Source organism: Lampris incognitus, chromosome 2, assembly GCF_029633865.1.
Source record: "Lampris incognitus isolate fLamInc1 chromosome 2, fLamInc1.hap2, whole genome shotgun sequence".
Lineage (NCBI taxonomy): Eukaryota > Metazoa > Chordata > Actinopteri > Lampriformes > Lampridae > Lampris > Lampris incognitus.
The window spans coordinates 149286468-149307015 of record NC_079212.1 but is presented as its reverse complement, the minus strand read 5'-3'; the positions used below and the strand labels follow the sequence as shown (position 1 = coordinate 149307015).

Below are 20548 nucleotides of genomic sequence, written 5' to 3'. Positions count from 1 at the left end.
GGCCTGATCACCGACGATGACGAGATGACATACAGGGGAGAGGTCAACAACCTACAACAACAAGGTCAACAACCTAACAAAGTGGTGCCAGGAGAATTTCCTCTCTCTCAAGGTCGACAAAACCAAGGAGCTGATTGTGGACGACTGGAAGAGGGGGAGGGGAGGCTGGACCCCACCACAAGCAACGGGACTGCTGTAGAGAGCACCAGATGGTGAGACAAGGAGACAAGTTCCTCCAAAGAAGAGGGGTTGATCTGGCATCTTTTCAGTGTGGTCTTCAAGAGCTTCGAGTTCCTCTGTGTCCACATTACCGAGAACCCCACCTGGGATGAACACACCAGCCATGAGGTGAAAAAGGCACAGCAATGCCTCTTTCACCTCAGGCGACTGAAGAAGTTCGGCATGGGGCCCAGGATTCTACAGGCCTTCTACAGAGGTACAACCGAGAGCATCCTGACTGGGTGCATCACCACCTGGCATGGGAACTGTACTGCCCACAACCGCAACACACTGCAGAGGGTTATGCGGATGGCCCAGGACATCAGTGGATGCGAGCTTCCCTCCATCCAGGGCATAGACAATGGACGCTGTGTCAACAAAGCCCGCAGGATTATCAAAGACCAGCCACCCCAACTACGGACTGTTCCAGCTGCTACCGTGAGGCAAGCAGTACCGCAGCCTCAATTCGGACCAGTAGGCTCTAGAAGAGCTTTTCCACCAAGCAACCAGGCTTTTTTTTTTTATTATTATTTCTGATTTTTCCCTTTTTTCTCCCAATTTAGTGGCCAATCGATCCCTATTTTAATTCAAACACCCACCCTCGTACTACATGCGTTCGCCAACTGCATCTCTCCGGTCGGCAGTCTGGAAGGAGACCGTCTCCCCACTTTCGTGACAAGGCGACTCCAGGCCGAACTACTGCTTTTACCCCACACACACAGAGACGCAGTCACGTGATGAACACAAGCTGACTCCGCCCCCTCCCCAACACAGCGTTGCCAATTATTGCTGCTTCATCGAAAAGTTAGTGTCTTCATGGAAGACACTAAGCCTGGTGCCGGACTGATGGTACTGACCTATGGTCTTCAGCGCATCATCAGTTTACACACACACACACACACACACACACACACACACACACACACACACACTCGCTTGCTGGTTGTCCATCGCATCTGATGATGACCATCTTCTCCTATTTGTGGGTCCTTTGGTGGCTGAATAGTCCAATCCTGGATGCACAGTTGTGGTTGCAGACCGGGCATGTAAAAGTGGTGCTGGGGGGGGGGCAGGGGTAGCTTTGCAGACCGGGCATGTAAAAGTGGTGCTGGGGGGGGGCAGGGGTAGCTTTGCAGACCGGGCATGTAAAAGTGGTGCTGGGGGGGGGCAGGGGTAGCTTTGTGAGCGTGCCTCTTCACACGCTTTGCTACACGGTGTTGTGTGCGCTGGTTTTCCATAGACTTCACTCCCTGTGAGACGTGAGAGCACCAGATGCTGCGGCAGGAGGCAAGTTCCTCCAAAGAAGAGGGGCTGATCTGACATCTTTTCAGCGTGGTCTTCATTTGGTCTTTGAATCGCTTCTTCTGCCCACCAGCAGTGTGTTGACCAAGGCGTAGTTGGCCGTAGACGACTTTACCTGGGAGTCGTTGGCCGGGCATGCGAATGAATGAATGAATGAATGAATGAATGAATGGGCGGGCGCGCGCACAGACACTTGCTTGCTGGTTGTCCATGGTGCCCGATGATGACCATCTTCTTCTATTTGTGGGTCCTTTGAGGACTCAGATAGCAGAAGATCCCTGCGCAGCAGAGATGGTTTTTAAAGTGGCATGGGGGTGGGGCGCTTCTCCCAACGCCACATGACTTGATTGTAGAGGAGATGGTTCCGATGGCAAGGGGGATCCCTAGACGACCGGCACCTCCACACAACTGCAGGGGGCTGCCGGGAATCCTGTTTTTCGGAAACCGCCTCGAAGCGTGCCGCCACAGCTTGCTTTTCTGTTGGGGTGAGCTCCCTTAGCCTTATGTCTTCCAGACTCACCCACAAGGCAGCGGGGCAGTGGTTGATAGGTGCCAGGGCGTGTCCACCAGGGTTGGCCTGCACACCATATCTCTGGGGCCCACTGCTGCTCCGAGATCCCCTGCCAAGTTAGCCTGGAGCCGCAAGACCCCAGTTACCATGTGTGGCCACGGGGAGGCCTGGCAGGAGTCTTGGTGAAGGAGAGGCTATGTACTGGCAAGGGAAGGCTTACACGCTAGGATGCGTCCCTATTCGCCACAGAGGCTAGCCAGCGGCAGCAAGCTAAGGGCAGGAGTCTTGGTGAAGGAGAGGCTATGTACTGGTAAGGGAAGGCTTACACGCTAGGATGCTTCCCTATTCGCCACAGAGGCTAGCCAGCGGCAGCAAGCTAAGGGCAGGAAGGACACAAGTGGGTTGGAAGAACACATGCACCTTCCTCCAACTACACACTGCTGCACTAGACGCATCACAACACCCTGTGTGTATGTACACACACACACACACACACACACACACACACACACTCACACACACACACACACACACAGCACCTCACATACACCCCACACTATTTATTATGATTTATTATATATCATTATTACTACTTTTTTGTTCCGTTTTTTTATTTTTTTTGTTTGATTGCTGTTGTTGCTGCAGTGTTGAGGAGCCGAAACACAACGATTTTGCTCTCTCGTACCTTTTTAACGAGACGTAACAATAAAGAATCTGGTCTCTTGAATCTGGACTCTTCTGGTCCACTCCTTGCCAGGTGGTGGCAGTAATGCGCCAAACCGTTCTTTACCATCCGCCAATAAACCAGAACAATAACAGGAAGAAGGCAAAGAAGAGGAGGACTAAGAAGACGAAGAAGGCTTGGTAAGTAGACTGAAGAAGAAGAAGGCTTGGTAAGTAGACTGAAGAAGAAGACGAAGAAGAAACTAAGCCGACACAACAGAAACGGTGCAAGTGCAGTCGGGAGGGCAAGCACCTTGGTCTAAACTTTACAGTAGAAAGGTCGAAAACGAACAGCGTATTCTACTGAAGTTAAAGATACAACTCCATGATATAGGTGAGTAAAATATACGAACATTAAACATTATTTGACGATAGGCATGCTGCAGAAGCGGGCTCATGGCCGCATAATCCCTCAGCTTTAAATATGCAGGGTCATAAACACAAGCACGTATCAGTAGACGGGGATATTTGAAATGAAGTTGACATATTGGTTAAGGAGCTGCGGAAAGCAGGACAGCGACGCCAGGCTCGGGAGCAGCTAGCTAGCAGCTAGCTAGCTGCTAGCTAGCTGCTGTGACCTCCGTTAGCCTGCCGGTACCAGCCAGCCAGCCATCCATGCTAACGCGTTACAGCAGGCGTGGAGAGTCGTGTGTGTGTGTGTGTGTGTGTGTGTGTGTGTGTGTGTGTGTGTGTGTGTGTGTGTGTGTGTGTGTGTGTGTGTGTGTGTGTGTGTGTGTGTGTGTGTGCAGGACTTTATTCAGCTACATAGCGTCTATATCACATTACTTATCTAGATCTCACACCGTCTGATCTCAGTCAGTGGAATCAGCTGGTGCAGTGGTGAGCGGGTATGAAGCCCTGCATACACCTGATCCTCCACAGCAGATGACTAAAGGCGACACCCTGATGTACAGGCTGTGAGGAAACCCTCTGCTCTGCTCTGCAGCCAGTCCACTAGGGGCTCTCAGTCCGACCCTGCTGCTGGTTCCCGGTTCTGACGGGTCGTAGTCTTCATGTTGCGTCCAACCAGGGTTCATACGGTCATGAAGTACCCGGGAAAGTCAGTAAATTAGAGGTCCTGGAAAAGTTATGGAAAATAAAACTCTTGGAAACGTGATTAAATGAACATGGTCTCTGTTTAAAGGTTGGTCGATTTAAAAGAAGTAACAAGGTAACGATGTTTACAGTAATGTGATAGATTTAATGGATCATTCCGGACCGGTATTTTGCAGCCTGGGTCACATTTTCATAGTTTTTTTCCCATAGTGCATATCAGCTATCCTATCATTGTATTCAGTGGTTTAATCTTAAGAACACACAAGCACTATGTGCATGTGTGCGTGAGAGAGTTGGATGGTGCGCGTGAGAAGGTTTGATGGTGTGTGCAGTGCAGCTGAGAGTTATGGCCTACACGGCCTCTCACCAGCCAGTGTAGGCCATAACTCTCATCATGGCCTACACGGCCTGATGAAAGGCCGTGTATTGTGAATTGTGTCCTACGCAGCCTTAAGAGAGGATGCGTTCTCAGCTACACTCTCTCATAGTTCTCAGCTACACTCTCTCACACACTATTGAGTCCTGTGATGGTTTGGCAGCCTGTCCAGGGTGTCTCCCCGCCTGCCACCCAATGACTGCTGGGATAGACTCCAGCATCCCCGCCACCCTGAGTAAGGATAAATGGTTTGGATAATGGATGGATGAATGGTTTAATTTTGGAGATTTTGGACACCAGACCACCACTGGACTCAGCTTTACAATGGTGTCTTACAGGACAGCCATCTTTTATACTAAGGAACCAGACTACAGGTGTGAGTCCCTCTACTGTGCTAGTAGCCGCTGAACTACAGTTACTTGCTTCTCTCGAGGAGTAGTTTGGTTGGAATAGCTGACACACCAGGCGAATGTACTTGGCAATATATTAAACCAGCAGTACTGGTGGTGGCCACAAGCAGGACTGAGAACCACTGGTCTGTAGAAGACATAGGCAGACATGTGCCATGGACTGCCAAGAGTAATCATGTTTTCCTTCCAGTCCCTTTATATCCATCATAGCAGGTCATTTTACTGACCGGCCTGGCCTGTTTAACTGAAGGGGTTTTAACCAGTGAGATCACCAGGGGCCTCATGTATCAGTCGTTACTATGGGCAAATTTTTGTGTACACACCCATGGGATTTTTTTTAGCCCTGAAGTTTGTCTCAGAGACCTGTGTAGAACCTGGGTAACCCCTGAATTTACACACCAGTTGGCTAACACTGATGTCTTTGCAGGCATGGCTGATTGCTCGTTGTAAGAGGTAGACAATAGATGTTCGGAGGAAGGAATTACAAATAACCATCATGCTTTGCTGCTGACTGTCAGACAATCTTGAGGGCTAAAACATTCCATGGGTGTGTCAGAACAAATTTGCCTCATAGTAATGATTGATACACGAGGCTCCAGGTGTGTGGACTTGTTGGAAGAAAAACCTGCGTTCTCTTAGCACTTCATCTGAAACAGGCCATCAAGAACTATGGGTGTAGAAATTCCAAAGGTTTGAACCAGCTTGTAAAGTTTGGTCCACTGTTCTGCCTTGGGGATATTTATATGTGACTAAACGTTATTTGACACCTGTCAAGATAAAACGCATGTGCGACTTTAATCTGCCCTGATGAATTTCTGTATTGAACAGGGTTCCAGATGTTTGCATGCTAACGAAGTTCCTGCTTTGTCATTCGAAGGGGTTCGTGTTGTTGTAGCCAAAAAGAATGCAGCGGATTGGCGAAGCGGCAGAATCATCAACATTTGAACGAGTCACGTTGAAAAACGCCTCGGTTTACCACTATCTGAAGGTCTCCCTGTAAGTCTCACCTTAATGACATCACTGTCCTATCCTGAAGGTCTCCCTGTAAGTCTCACCTTAATGACATCACTGTCCTATCCTGAGGGTCTCCCTGTTAGTCTCACCTTAATGACATCACTATCCTATCCTGAAGGTCTCCCTGTTAGTCTCACCTTAATGACATCACTATCCTATCCTGAAGTCCTCCCTGTTAGTCTCACCTTAATGACAATACTGTCCTATCCTGAAGGTCTCCCTGTAAGTCTTACCTTAATGACATCACTGTCCTATGCTGAAGGTCTCCCTGTAAGTCGCACCTTAATGACATCACTGTCCTATCCTGAAGGTCTCCCTGTTAGTCTCACCTTAATGACATCACTGTCCTATCCTGAGGGTCTCCCTGTAAGTCTCACCTTAATGACATCACTGTCCTATCCTGGGGGTCTCCCTGTTAGTCTCACTTTAATGACATCACTGTCCTATCCTGAACATCTCCCTGTAAGTCTCAACTTAATGATGTCACTGTAAGCCCCCCCCTTATGACATCACTGTCCTCACCTGAAGGCTTTACTGCTGTCATCTTCCTCTTAAACACAACTGTAGCCATGTTGATTAATGTTGATCAATGAATGTTTATATTCTGATCATGGTGTCTTGTGTAGCATGTGTATCAGTATGTACTGTGGTACTATGTTAGTATTGTCATGTTAGTGGTGTTTATGAGTGAAAGTGAATATAACATGAACATATATTGAGATAATTTCTTCTACCCGGTCATTAAAGTGACGTGTGTGTGTGTGTGTGTGTGTGTGTGTGTGTGTGTGTAGTGTACTAGAGAATGACGGTACCACACTGAGTGCTGTAGAATTGAAGCAGCTCATCATCAGTGCCCTCAGGAGTCTTTATGGAGAGGTAACATCACACTGCCCTGGTCAGAGGTTCATGTCTGTTTCATTGTGGATAAAAATCTTTGGGTCTTTGGTGTGGCGGTCTATTCCGTTGCCTACCAACATGGGGATTACCGGTTTGAATCCCCGTGTTACTTCCGGCATGGTCGGGCGTCCCTACAGACACAATTGGCTGTGTCTGCGGGTGGGAAGCCAGATGTGGGTAGGTGTCCTGGTCGCTGCACTAGCGCCTCTTCTGGTCAGTCGGGGCGCCTGTTCAGGGGGGGGACTGGGGGGAATAGTGTGAGCCTCCCACGCGCTACGTCCCCCTGGTGAAACTCCTCACTGTCAGGGGAAAAGAAGCGGCTAGTGACTCCACATGCATCGGAGGAGACGTGGTAGTCTGCAGCCCTCCCCGGATCAGCAGAGGGGGTGGAGCAGAGACCGGGGGCCTCATGTATCAGTCGTTACTATGGGCAGATTTGTGCGTACACACCCTTGGGATTTTGTAGCCCTGAAGTTTGTCTCAGAGACCTGTGTAGAACCTGGGTAACCCCTGAATTTACACACCAGTTGGCTAACACTGATGTCTTTGCAGGCCTGGGTGATTGCTTGTTGTAAGAGGTAGACAATAGATGTTCGGAGGAAGGAATTACAAATAACCATCATGCTTTGCTGCTGACTGTCAGACATTCTTGAGGGCTAAAACATTCCATGGGTGTGTACGGTCAAATTTGCCCATAGCAATGACTGACACATGACGCCCCTGGGCAGCTCAGAAGAACAGATGATCTGAACTGTAAATTCATGACCTTTACGCTGCATAGCCTTTCTCAACTAACCTATATGTATTGTGTGTGTGTGTGTGTGTGTGTGAGCACGTCAGGTGGGAGCAGCGTTCCCCTTTGACCTATTGAAATATGAGGAGGAGACGCTGACGGCAGTTCTGAGGGTTTACAGCAGGTAACGACTAACAGTGGTTCATCTCCTACACTACACCCACCTGCAGAATAGAGGGAGGGAACAAGGAAGAAGAGATAGAGAGGGAAGTTTGATAAAGAAGAGATGAATAGGGAAGTGTGATGAAGAAGAGATACAGACGAGATAGAGTGAAGTTTGATGAAGAGATAAAGAAGAGATGAAAAGGGAAGTGTGATGTAGAAGAGATAAAGGGAAGTTTGATGAAGAAGAGATAAAAGTTAAGTGTGATAAAGAAGAGATAAAGAAGTTTGATGAAGAGGAGATAAAAAGGGAAGTGTGATGAAGAGATAAAGAAGAAATAAAAAGGGAAGTGTGATAAAGAAGAGATAAAGAAGTTTGATGAAGAAGAGAAAAAGGGAAGTGTGATGAAGAAGAGATAAAGGGAATTTTGATGAAGAGATAAAAAGGGAAGTGTGATGAAGAGATAAAGAAGAAATAAAAAGGGAAGTGTGATAAAGAAGAGATAAAGAAGTTTGATGAAGAAGAGAAAAAGGGAAGTGTGATGAAGAAGAGATAAAGGGAATTTTGATGAAGAGATAAAAAGGGAAGTGTGATGAAGAGATAAAGAAGAAATAAAAAGGGAAGTGTGATAAAGAAGAGATAAAGAAAAGTTTGACGAAGAATAGATAAAAGGGAAGTGTGATGAAGAAGAGATAGAGGGGAGTTTGATGACATGAAGAACGTAGGAGACATTATTAAGAACATAACACTACATGACTTGTACTTACATGGACTCTTGTGGTTTCAAGGCACACTTTTACTTTGACTCAAGACAACCATTAATTATGTAAAGTACCTCCTTTGACCTCAGTACTTCGTTATGCACATTCGGTACATAAAGTTGCAACATAATGCATTTTACATCCTGTAAAAGGTAAAGAAAAATAAAATGGAGTGAAGAGGATATTGAAGAATGGTGGAATAAAACGATATGAATCAAACTAAAATTGATTGAACTGGAAGGGACAGAACCTGTAACTGATCAACATCAGACTAAGGGCCCAGACACACCAAACCGACTAGTGGCGACGAAGGCCGACTGTTGCATCGCCTCACGTCGCCTGCTGCCTGGGCCAAACAAATAGCACTTGAACACACCGCAAAGACTACAGCCGACGGCCAACTAGCATGTACGTTCTGCACTGATTCACTAAGCTGAACAGCCAATCAGAGTGATCTCTCGCACCGACGGGCTCCGCCCATTCAACGTGCTGAATTGGCCGAAAAGCTGCCGACAGCGGTCCGACCAGTGCCGATGGTGCGGGACACACCACAAAAACTAGGGTCACAGACGCTCACCGACGGCCTGAGGGCCCTAAGAGTTAATGAATTAAAAGTAGAAGTGGTTAGCCTGTAGCACAGTTCCCCAATTAGTTTTCCCCAAGGGCCAAATCATGTCATGCACGCCAGGCACGTGCCGAGAGCTTTGAGATTGGGTAAGAATAAAATGTTTTAATACACTTAATTACACATTGTGCCAAGCACAAATGTTATGGGTGAGTGCAGTGTCAAGGGAATGCCATTCAGGTAAATTGATGCCCTAGAACCCGCTAACAAACAGTAAGCGGAGTGTTACTGTGGCGGACTTTATGATCAAATTACCAAAAACAAAAAAAAAAATTACCAGTCACGATATAATGTTTCAAATCAAGGGCTCATCGATTGACTCAGAACCACCGGGATGGACAGCGACAATTAGCCAAACTCAGAGCTGCTGATAGACAATCTGCTCTGGCCCAACTAATCTCTCTCCAGACACAATGTTCTCAACATCAATGCACAACACATAGGCCTACATTCAAAAGGTAAAGAAGGCGGTCTTAAATAAAGTATAACCAGTGCAGCACAGCAGTTAAATCAGATCGCCATCAGCTTATCAGGCTAGCGAACAGTATGAACCAGCAGCCATAACAAAGTTACAGAAATATGTGATCTTACTGTACTTGGACACGAAATCCATGCGTCTCTCCTTGTGAATGAACACCTCCATGACTTTACTGTAAAAGTCTCCTGCTTGTTGGAGTTCGGAAAGTCTCTCCTTCTCAACTGAAACCAGGGCCAGCGATGAAAGGCGTCCTTGTCCGGTGCGATTTCGACTGAGGGTCTTCACTCTCTTCATCGTTGAACATGACCTCTCAACAGATACCATTGTTGCTGGTATAGTTTAGACTGATTTTAGCAACTTTGTTGCCTCAGGAACGGTTTCAACCAAATCATGCTGAATGAGCCACCCAAGCTTCTCCCCAAGTCTTTTCTCTCTCACCTCCTGTATTTGGTAAAGTCCAACTAAGTCTGCCTTAAGCCTGATGAAATCAAAGTGTTTAGCATACACCACCGGGCTCTCAAATGTTTTTTGACATTTGGTTAAATTGCTTGTCAATGAGGCCAATGAAATTCAAACTGTTGAAATTGCTAAATCTAGCCTTCATTTGTGCGAGCGTGTCATTCAAAATCCTGTGAAAAAGTGTCTTTCTCTCGTCTTTGATGGATTGGTTGGGTTTTGCTCGCCCCTCCCTCCGTGAGGTTGAGCTGGCTGCATTTCTGGTCAAATTGCGCATAGTGCGCATCAAAGCCCTGCCGTTAGTTTTCCAAAGCTGCCATTGTGTCTTGTATTCTAGAACAACAATAACCAATGTCCAGTCCCTTTTTTGCAGCACATTAAACAGCGCATCAGTGACACTGAAAGTGTCCTCATAGGTGTCAAGGAGAAAGCACGTCGAGGCCTTTGCCAGCCAAGCGTCACAACCTGTAGCCATCATTAGGGTTTCATTATCCCAGTCAGTAGGATTATCGATCATCGACTGAAACATGGTCTGCAAATCCGAGTAGTGGTGGCCAACTGTCTGGACGAAGCGTGAGTGAGAATACCACCGTATCGGTGCAGCTCTTGGTATCCATCGTTTGACGACCTCATCCAGGAGTTTCATGCACTTTGTCGATTTGTTGAAGAATGATGAAAGCCCTTCCTACTACTACTACTACTAATACTACCTTCAGCTGTTCCCGTCAGGGGGCGCCACAGTGGATCATCCATTTCCATTTCTTCCTGTCCTCTGCATCTTCCTCTGTCACACCAGCTACCTACATGTCCTCCCTCGCCACATCCATAAACCTCTTTGGCCTTCCTCTTCTCCTCTTCCCTGGCAGCTCCATATTCAGCATCCTTCTCCCAGTATACCCAGCATCTCTCCTCCACACATGTCCAAGCCATCTCAATCTTGCCTCTCTTGCTTTGTCTCCAAACCGTCCAACCTGAGCTGTCCCTCTAATATACTCATTCCTAATCCTGTCCTCCTTCATCACTCCCAGTGAAAATCTTATCATCTTCAACTCTGCCACCTCCAGCTCCTCCTCCTGTCTTTTTGTCTGTGTCGATGAAAGCCCTTCCACTGTTTTGAAAAAGACCTGGCATTCTGAAATAGACCTCGCCGATTGTGATAATACGAGATTTATTTTATGAGCGTAACAATGTGTAAAAGTAGCCTCTGCTATTTTTTTGTCTGATCTTGGCCTGAACTCCATTTAAACTAGATGCCATAACGGCGGCTCCATCGTATGTTTGTTCACCTCTTGATTCAGCACGTAGCGCAGAATGACCGATGCCTGTACTGTACTTGTTACATCTGTTGATTCATCAACTTGTACAGCAACAAAGGGGGCTTCAGAAATCTAATTTTTAATGTTGTTGATGATGACGTCTCCGATTGCCTCAATCAGATCGTTTTGGATCTTATTGGAAAGGCCAGAGGAAACAGTAGACGAGCTTAAATGGGTGGCTAAATTCGCATCTTCCTTTGCAATGAGATGAATGAGTTCCATGTAATTGCCACGGTTCAGAGTCCTTGCCTTCCTCATCGCCCCGCAATGCTATTTCTTGCTTAGCTAACCATGGCACTAATCAGTTTGTTTAGAGTATCTCTATTCTCCCTAACCTTTCGGTTGTGAAGATCAATCGATAATCTCGTTTGCTCATCGAGAGCTAAATCGATACGGCTGGTGCCAAATGTTTTCAATGCTACTTGGCTTCTGACGTGTCCTGTGGTCTTCTGGTGTTTACTGGGCCCCTGTGTCAGGTTATTAAGGTGTCCGTAGCCCGCCTGAGTCCACACACTACAATCACCCGTTGGAAACAACGGACAGGAGCAGCAGAAGAGGCGGCTAGTCGCTGCACAGCCACACAGCCATGTCTGATGTCCGTACCAGGCTTGTTGGAACCCCTCACCAGCCTTCCCTCTTTACTGTGAAGGTCTTTCAACGCTGGTTCCGGGCGGCCTTTAGAAAGTAACTCAGTTTTTCCCGTGAAATCCGGTTTGCAAATACCCCGACGGTCGCTGATGTTTACAGTACTGCTGTCCATGTTCACTGTGATGTTAAAATCAGTCGACAGTGGTTAGCTAGGAGCTGGTGAGCTAGGAGCTGGTGAGCTAGGAGCTGGTTAGCTAGGAGCTAGTATGCAGGTCTGTTGCGTGAACGTGGACGTGATGACATTGATAAGGAAAGAGCTCCTGACTGGTTTGTAAGCATGCTCACCCTGGGCATGTTAGTAGCGGGCTGAGGGAACAAGTTCAACGCCCGTGGTGGATAATGCCGTCTTCTTATGCATTCGAATCCACACTAGAGAAAGCAAGGAGTGTGCTTACACCTGCAGGTGGCGCCAAAACGCTAAGACAAAATTAATTACTGCTGCCGCACTGGAACCAAAGACGACGACTCTTTTAATGAAGACAAACAAACGGTTTATATTAGCGCTTTTATTTTAATATTTCACAGTGTTATTTTTTCTTTTTTCACTGGGTAAGAACTGCTTACCTTGCTTATATGGACGGCCCGTGTCTAATGCATGCCAAGCCAATGGCCAAAATGTCCGGGGTTTTTCCATTGGGCCAGCAAGTTTTCTGTGCAGATGTTGTTGTTGCTTTTACTATGATTATTGTTACTATTATTATCTTCATCATTATTATTATAACTACTACGACTACTTCTACTACTACTACTTTTGGCTGCTCCCGTTAGGGGGCGCCACAGCAGATCATCCGTTTCCATCTCTTCCTGTCCTCTGCATCTTCCTCTGTCACACCAGCCACCTGCATGTCATCCCTCACCACATCCATAAACCTCCTCTTTGGCCTTCCTCTTCTCCTCTTCCCTGGCAGCTCCATATTCAGCATCCTTCTCCCAGTATACCCAGCATCTCTCCTCCACACATGTCCACACCATCTCAATCTTGTCTCTCTTGCTTTGTCTCCAAACTGTCCAACATGAGCTGATAACATGACAGATAAATTGTTCCTGATAACTGACCAAACTGTGTGTGTGTGTGTGTGTGTTCTGTCCTCTCTACAGGGGTCTGGTGAAGTTGTGGAGCTCTCTGACTCTTCTGGGCTCCTGTCGGAACCAGTCGTGTGCCTTCAGAGTCCTGCAGGTCTGCTGTTGATACTGAGACACAAGTTTAGTTCAGCCCTGTGTTAGTTAATCCATCTTTAACTAAGAAAACTGGAAGACAGAGGTTAAGTTAATACAGACAAACATTTAGAATCATCCCCCTTCCCAAAGCATGTAGGACCTCTTGGTGGACTGTCAGGACACAGAGAAAACAAGTTTTAATCCTTTACATTTCATTTAACCTCACAGGTTTGTCTCTTCTTACATTTCGTTATTGAGCACATCCAAATGTAAGCTGATCGCTGCACTATGAACCAGGTCTGACCGACCCATAAACTCAAGTTGGCTGTGCAGTATTAAGCTCCCGCACAGCATCAGCACTAGTGCTGCAGCCCTGCCAGGCCACAGCCTGGAGACACACTAAGCTGCTGTGTGAAACATCTGAGCCTGGAGACACACTAAGCTGCTGTGTGAAACATCTCAGCTTGGAGACACACTAGAGCTGCTGTGTGAAACATCTCAGCCTGGAGACACACTAGAGCTGCTGTGTGAAACATCTCAGCCTGGAGACACACTAGAGCTGCTGTGTGAAACATCTCAGCCTGGAGACACACTAGAGCTGCTGTGTGAAACATCTCAGCTTGGAGACACACTAGAGCTGCTGTGTGAAACATCTCAGCCTGGAGACACACTAGAGCTGCTGTGTGAAACATCTCAGCCTGGAGACACACTAGAGCTGCTGTGTGAAACATCTCAGCTTGGAGACACACTAGAGCTGCTGTGTGAAACATCTCAGCCTGGAGACACACTAGAGCTGCTGTGTGAAACATCTCAGCCTGGAGACACACTAGAGCTGCTGTGTGAAACATCTCAGCCTGGAGACACACTAGAGCTGCTGTGTGAAACATCTCAGCTTGGAGACACACTAGAGCTGCTGTGTGAAACATCTCAGCCTGGAGACACACTAAGCTGCTGTGTGAAACATCTCAGCCTGGAGACACACTAGAGCTGCTGTGTGAAACATCTCAGCACATGTCATCACATAACTAGTACATGTATTGTGTACAAGTTGTACTGTGTACATGTACTGTGACTAGTCAGTACAGTATGACTGGTGAACATGATAACATTATTAGTAGAGATCATAATGTGACTAGTCATAATGTGACTTTCTTGTTTGCAGTGGTGATGGACAAGTTGATGGACGAGATCAGGCAGGAGTCTCCGTGGGCTATGATGTTTGCGGATTACATAGTGATCTGTAGTGAGAGTAGGGTGCAGGTTGAGGAGAGCCTGGAGAGGTGGAGGTATGCGCTGGAGAGAAGAGGAATGAAAGTCAGTAGGAGCAAGACAGAATACCTATGCGTGAATGAGAGGGAGGACAGTGGAATGGTGAGGATGCAAGGAGTAGAGGTGATGAAGGCGTATGAGTTTAAACACTTGGGGTCAACTGTCCAAAGTAACGGGGAGTACAGAAGAGAGGTGAAGAAGAGAGTGCAGGCAGGGTGGAGTGGGTGGAGACGAGTGTCAGGAGTGATGTGTGACAGAAGGGTACCAGCAAGAGTTAAAGGGAAGGTTTACAAGATGGCTGTGAGACCAGCTATGTTATATGGTTTGAAGATAGTGGCACTGATGAAAAGACAGGAGGAGGAGCTGGAGGTGGCAGAGATGAAGATGATAAGGTTTTCATTGGGAGTGATGAAGAAGGACAGGATTAGGAACGAGTATATTAGAGGGACAGCTCAGGTTGGACGGTATGGAGACAAAGCAAGAGAGACAAGATTGAGATGGTTTGGACATGTGTGGAGGAGAGATGCTGGGTATACTGGGAGAAGGATGCTGAATATGGAGCTGCAAGGGAAGAGGAGAAGAGGAAGGCCAAAGAGGAGGTTTATGGATGTGGTGAGGGAGGACATGCAGGTGGCTGGTGTGACAGAGGAAGATGCAGAGAACAGGAAGAGATGGAAACGGATGATCTGCTGTGGCGCCCCCTAACGGGAGCAGCTGAAAGTAGTAGTAGTAGTAGTAGTAGATATTTCATTTAATCTCACAGGTTTGTGTCTTCTTAAATGTTGTTATTGAGCGCATCCACTCAGGCTGATCACTGCACTGTGAAACAGGTCTGACCGACAGATAAATTGGCTGTGAGGCGTTAAGCTCTCAGACCAGCGCTGCTGCCCTGCCAGACCACAGCCTGGAGACTAAAGCTGCTGTGTGAAACATCTCAGCACATATCATCACATACAGTGCATGTTGTACTGTGTACATGTTGTGCTGTGACTAGTCAGTACAATATGACTGGGCAACATCATAACATTAGTAGAGATCATAATGTGACTAGTAAATGACAAGTAAATATCTTACTGTTACGTTACGAGTCAGTCACATGACTAGTAAATATCAGTAGTGATACTGAAGCAAAGTAAACATGAAAGTAACACAGTCTGTACGTTTACGTGATGTCAGAAAAAGTGGATTTATTGTGTTAGTCCGACTAAAACTGGACTTTTAAAATACATGTAAACGTGTCAGTCCCACTGAAGTCGTACTAAATCCAATTTCTGGAAGTGGGACTAACACACCTAGATGATGTGGTTGGGGATGGATTTACTCTGGCATGTATATGCTTCAATCGGCCCTGAACTGGCCTAGGCGTTCTGTGCATGATCCATAGTTCCCGCGGTGGTCTTTTCACCCGGAAGTGGAACAGCGTAGTATCAACAGTATCAACATGGTGAGTATTTCTGGACAGACGAGGAGACAAACTTCATGTTGTGTCAGCTAAAGGAGTTGAATATCCTTGCCACTTGCTAACTTGTTTGTCACTTCTTGTTTGGTATGTGACGCAATAGGTCAACTGGAAGAACGTCCAATAGCAACCAGCTGAAAGTATGCCCCCTTTCAGCCCCCTACTGTACCGGGGTCGAACATACTTCCCGTCAATAAATCAATTCTCCCTCGGTTCTTGTGTACTGGGACAATGACAGTAGTCCAATTACATGGCGTCATGGAGCTGTAACCGAAGCGCAACTTAACTGTGCATGTCAACGCACTGACTGATGTGATGTCTTGCATTTAAAACCACAGCAGCTGATTGCTTCTGTTGTTAACGCCAGTCACAGTAAACTGATTTTTATTGAAGGAGTGTGACGATGTCAGTAAACCTGATGTGTCTCCACCACCTTTCTATTTCAACGACTTGGTCTTGTTTGTTTTGACTTGTCGCGTCTGCACAGTAGCGATCAGGACTGAAACAGAAGGACATGAGAACTTTTAACCTGAGAGACTGTGGAGCTCAAGAGTTGTTCTGGTTCTGTGTTTTTCAGGTTTCTCCTTTCTTACTGGCGCTGAGTGGAAACAGCAGAGAACTACAGCTGAACTGACAGAGAGGAAACCACACCAGACGTCAACTCACCATTCATACACACACACACAGCTGGGCAGAAAATGAACACCCTTTGGAAAAAGAGGTTACCCGGCTCGTTCATCATGGCAGCCTGCAGAGCAGCTGGGAGGACGGCGGTCAGCAGGGCTCCATCCCTTCGGGGGCTCCATGTAGGCCAGCGCGCCTCGCTCACCAAGGCCTTCTCCACCCGCGACCTGGAGCTGTTCGCCCAGCTGACGGGCGACACCAACCCACTGCACCTGGACCCGACCTATGCCAGAACCACTGCCTTCGAGAGGCCAATCGTGCACGGCGTGCTCATCAATGGGCTGATCTCGGCCGTGCTGGGCACTAAGATGCCAGGCCGCGGCTGCGTCTTCCTCTATCAGGAGATCCGCTTCCCAGCACCGCTCTATGTCGGGGAGGAGGTCCTTGCCGAGGCAGAGGTCCGCAAGATGAAGATGTCATTTAGCTTTATAGCCGTGAGCTGCTCGGTCCGAGACAAGGTGGTGATGGAGGGAGAGGTGATGGTGATGATGCCAGAGGAGCAGCAGGGAGGATGAGAAGGAGAGGGGGACTGGGAGCTGTGCTTCCAGGAGCTTCTCTTGCTCTTGTGGAAGATGGTGTTGTGATGTCGTACTGTACGTTAAGGATGGTGTTTTTTATTAGTTTGAATTGAATTCTACCCTCCTGGATTTAAAAGAGCTGTCAGATAAATGAGTTTGTGTGGTCCTGCAACTGACTGATGTCGAGTTCTTGTCTTATTTATTTGAAGCAGAAGGTCTGCTTGCCAGTCATGTTTTATACAGAGTTGAAGTAAGACCTGAAATGTGACTTTCTCTGTATGAAAACCACAACGAATTCTGCAACGTATTAATCTTGGCTTTACTTCTGATTTGATCATTGAGGTGCTTTAATAAAGTTTTCATGTCCACCGTTAAATTGGACATTAAGTCGACCAAGCAGTGCTCGCTTTGATAAAAGCTCCCCTTTTTCTTACTTCAGTAGGCCTGTTTTTATTTCTAACCGGTTACTCAAGTTTTCACCAGACAAACAGGTGGCAGTGGTCTCTGTGAATCAGTTAAATTTTCATAGTGGTTAAGTAAAACAAAGCATGTGTTATCTTGTGGATTGTACATATTTTGAAGTATCCAGCAGACCCGGACAGTTCCTAAAGGTATGAAGTGACGTCACATCTGCCAGGGTTTGTTTGTTTGTTGCTGACTTCAAAGAAGCATCACAGCCTGATGACCTCCAACCCAAAGCCTGATGACCTCAAACCCACAGCCTGATGACCTCAAACCCACAACCTGATAACCCCCCACTGACAGCCTGAAGACCTCCAACCTACAGCCTGATGACCTTCAACCTACAGCCTGATGACCTCTAACCCAAACTGAATTCGGTTTGCTGGTGGTGGAGAATTGTTTTCAGGGCAAATTATTTAAAGTTGAATTATATCAGCCAAGTGTTGTGTTTTGATGCTGGATATGACAGCGAAACCAAAAAACGGCAAAACTTTTGTTGGAATTTGCTGGATTGACAAAAATTAGCCTGATGTGGTCTTTATGTTGAAATTATGGTGATAGATTTGACCTAAGTGAGCACCACGACTCTTCCAAATATCACCAAACATGGTTAAGTGAAAATTACTTGTGTGTTTTCAGCTCACTAATCTTGTTTTAATATCTCAGTGAAAGTTTAAAGTCTGGTTAAAAACATGGCGTTACCAGCGACTAATGTGCATTCTATTCATTTTAAAATCCTCATGTTATTGTATTGATGCTGCTCAATAATCCAGGTAAGGAAATCACAGAAGGTTGAATCACTTCATCTGGACACAACGTTTCCTGACAGAAACGTTTCATCATCATCTAAGTGACCTCTTCAGTCTCAGCTGACTGCAGGTACCCCCACCCTTATAAACAATACAGTGGCATAACGACCCAAACCAACGACCAGTTTCATATGCAAGTATGGGTGTGAGTCACGCCCATACTTGCATATGAAACTGGAGGGGAACCCTTAGGGACTCCAGAGAAGGCCCAACATATCAGCATTTTAAATGCTATATTTAAAATCTTTCGTTTAATAATAATAATTCTAGCCCTAGTTTCTATCAAGTTTGCTTCAGTAATGAAAGGGTTACTGTACTGAAACCGTGAAAATCGAGTTATCCAATCAGAGTTCGTTGTCTCTTGGCAGAGAAAGGGTTAGCTGGCTGGCTCCCTCATTGGTTAGGACTGCTAGAAGTCCCTGTGCGTGTGTGTTTATTTAGAAAGTGACAGGTGACTCAGCCAATCATGTTGTGCTGTTGCAGTGGGTGGGCCAAGACCTCTAGAAGTCCAGACCTATCCAGACGCGGACTCAGTCATATAAAAGAATGACGTGCGGTTGCTGAGGAGTCCTAACTTGTGACGGAGCGACTCTTTCACGTTGGCCATCCAAATCTACTGGTTCACTTAAACCAACCGACCAACCCGCACATCCTTCCTAACGCCAGGCTGTGCATCAGACGAGTGCGATGAAGTCCAGTTTGGTCCGAGAGAGAAGTTAGAGCCGGAGCGAGCATGGCTCCAGGAGGAGAGGACGACAGCGACGTTGTCGCTAGCTTGCTAGCGTTTCCCTTCTCAAGGCGCGCTTTCGGGGAACAGCAGCGCGTGATCGGAGACGGAAGGCCAACTCCCGCTCTTCCCCTCACCGAAGACAGGAACAGCTTTAAGAGGCGTTTCAAGGTGGATAACTACCAACGCTACCCCTGGATGACGGGATGCAGAGCAACGAACCGGCTGTACTGCTGGAGCTGCCTGCTGTTCTCCACCGACAGGGCCTCCGCCTGGGCCTGTGCTGGCTTCTGTAGCCTCGGGAATCTGACCAAGTCCGCCCACCGCCACCAGGACTCTGCTGCACACCTGCAAGCCACCGTCACTTTCAAAACCTTCCGCCACGCCGGGCCACATCTTCAGCCGGACGAGCAGCGCCGCAACCGAACTCTGGCCCACAACCGCGCGGTCCGGCAGAACCGAGAAATACTGAAGCGTCTCGTCAGCGTCGTCGTGTTTCTGGGGAAGCGAGAGCTCGCGTTTAGAGGACACGGCGAGGCCCAAGACTCCGACGATAAAGGGACCTACGAGGAGCTGCTGGAGCTTCTGGCTGAATATGACGCCCCCCTCCGCCGCCATCTTGATGCTGCCACCGTGTTCATGGGCGCGTCCAGCAGCGTTCAGGACGATCTGATTCAGTCGGTGGCAGATGTGATAACGGAGGCCATGAGAGACGAGGTGAAGAGAACACCCTTTGTTTCCATCATGGTGGACGAGACGAGCGACATCAGCCACGCTGCTCAGGTGTCTTATGTCCTGCGTTATGCTCACGACGGCGGTGTGAAGGAGAGGTTCTTCAAGTATGATGACGTCAGCGGGGACAAACGCGCAGAGGCGGTGGCGGGCCGGGTTCTGGAGTTCTTAGAGGGATGTGAATGCGCTGCCAAAGTAGTGGCCCAGTGTTACGATGGAGCCGCAGCCATGGCCTCTGGCCTGAATGCGGTACAAGCCAAGATTAAAGAAAAGATACCACAGGCTCTTTTCATCCACTGCTATGCACACTCTCTGAACCTTGTCATGTCGCAAGGCGCTGCTAAAATCAAAGAGTGCAAGGTTTTCTTCTCTCATCTCAGCGGCCTGGCAGCCTATTTCACAAGATCAGCGACACGCACCAAAGCGCTGGAGGAGATTTGCCAGCGAAGAGCCCCGAGAGTGGCTCCAACACGGTGGAACTTCTCGTCGCGTCTGGTTTGCACTGTGTACGAGTGGAGGGAGGAACTCCTGCAGCTCTTTCAGTTTATCGTGGACCACCACGATGACTTTGCGGAAGACGCAGTTCATAGCGCAGATGGCTACATAACACTGCTGACAAGCTTTGACTTCTGCTTTCTACTCTCCACATTCAGCTCGATTTTTGCATACGCTGATGCGCTGTTTGGGATCTTGCAGGATAATGAGTTTGATATGCACTTTTGTTTGTCCAGCATTCATGACTTTTGCAGCACCACAGAGAGAGAAAAGGGGAATTTTGACTCCATCTATGAGGGCATCGTGCGTGACGTCGGGGCTCCTAGTGGGCACAGGGCACGGAGACAAGGTCAAGCAGATGTGCGCACTGTGTACCAACAGCTGCACAGTGAGATCCTGGACAACATTGTCACTCAACTAAGGGACAGGTTCAAGGACCATGAAAAGCTCCTGTTCCTTGCCCTCCTGGACCCAAAGAAGTTTTCAACATACAGAGAAAACTTCCCCAACTCTGAGCTTGAAAGTCTTGGGGGAAGCTATGGGCGGC

At 47.6% G+C, this 20548-nt stretch overlaps 2 protein-coding genes across 2 annotated transcripts; both read left to right on the top strand.

The window, feature by feature from the left end:
- Positions 1-2937: 2937 nt before the first annotated feature.
- rpp14 (ribonuclease P/MRP 14 subunit) lies at positions 2938-16282 on the top strand. The gene is made up of 6 exons (XM_056274552.1): positions 2938-3089; positions 5475-5593; positions 6403-6487; positions 7349-7425; positions 12787-12865; positions 16152-16282. The coding sequence occupies exons 2-6, from the start codon at positions 5502-5504 to the stop codon at positions 16206-16208; spliced, it is 390 nt and encodes a 129-aa protein (XP_056130527.1). The 5' UTR covers positions 2938-3089; positions 5475-5501; the 3' UTR covers positions 16209-16282.
- LOC130107795 (hydroxyacyl-thioester dehydratase type 2, mitochondrial-like) lies at positions 16273-17162 on the top strand. Its single transcript, XM_056274551.1, has one exon. The coding sequence runs from the start codon at positions 16273-16275 to the stop codon at positions 16771-16773; it is 501 nt and encodes a 166-aa protein (XP_056130526.1). The 3' UTR covers positions 16774-17162.
- Positions 17163-20548: the final 3386 nt, after the last annotated feature.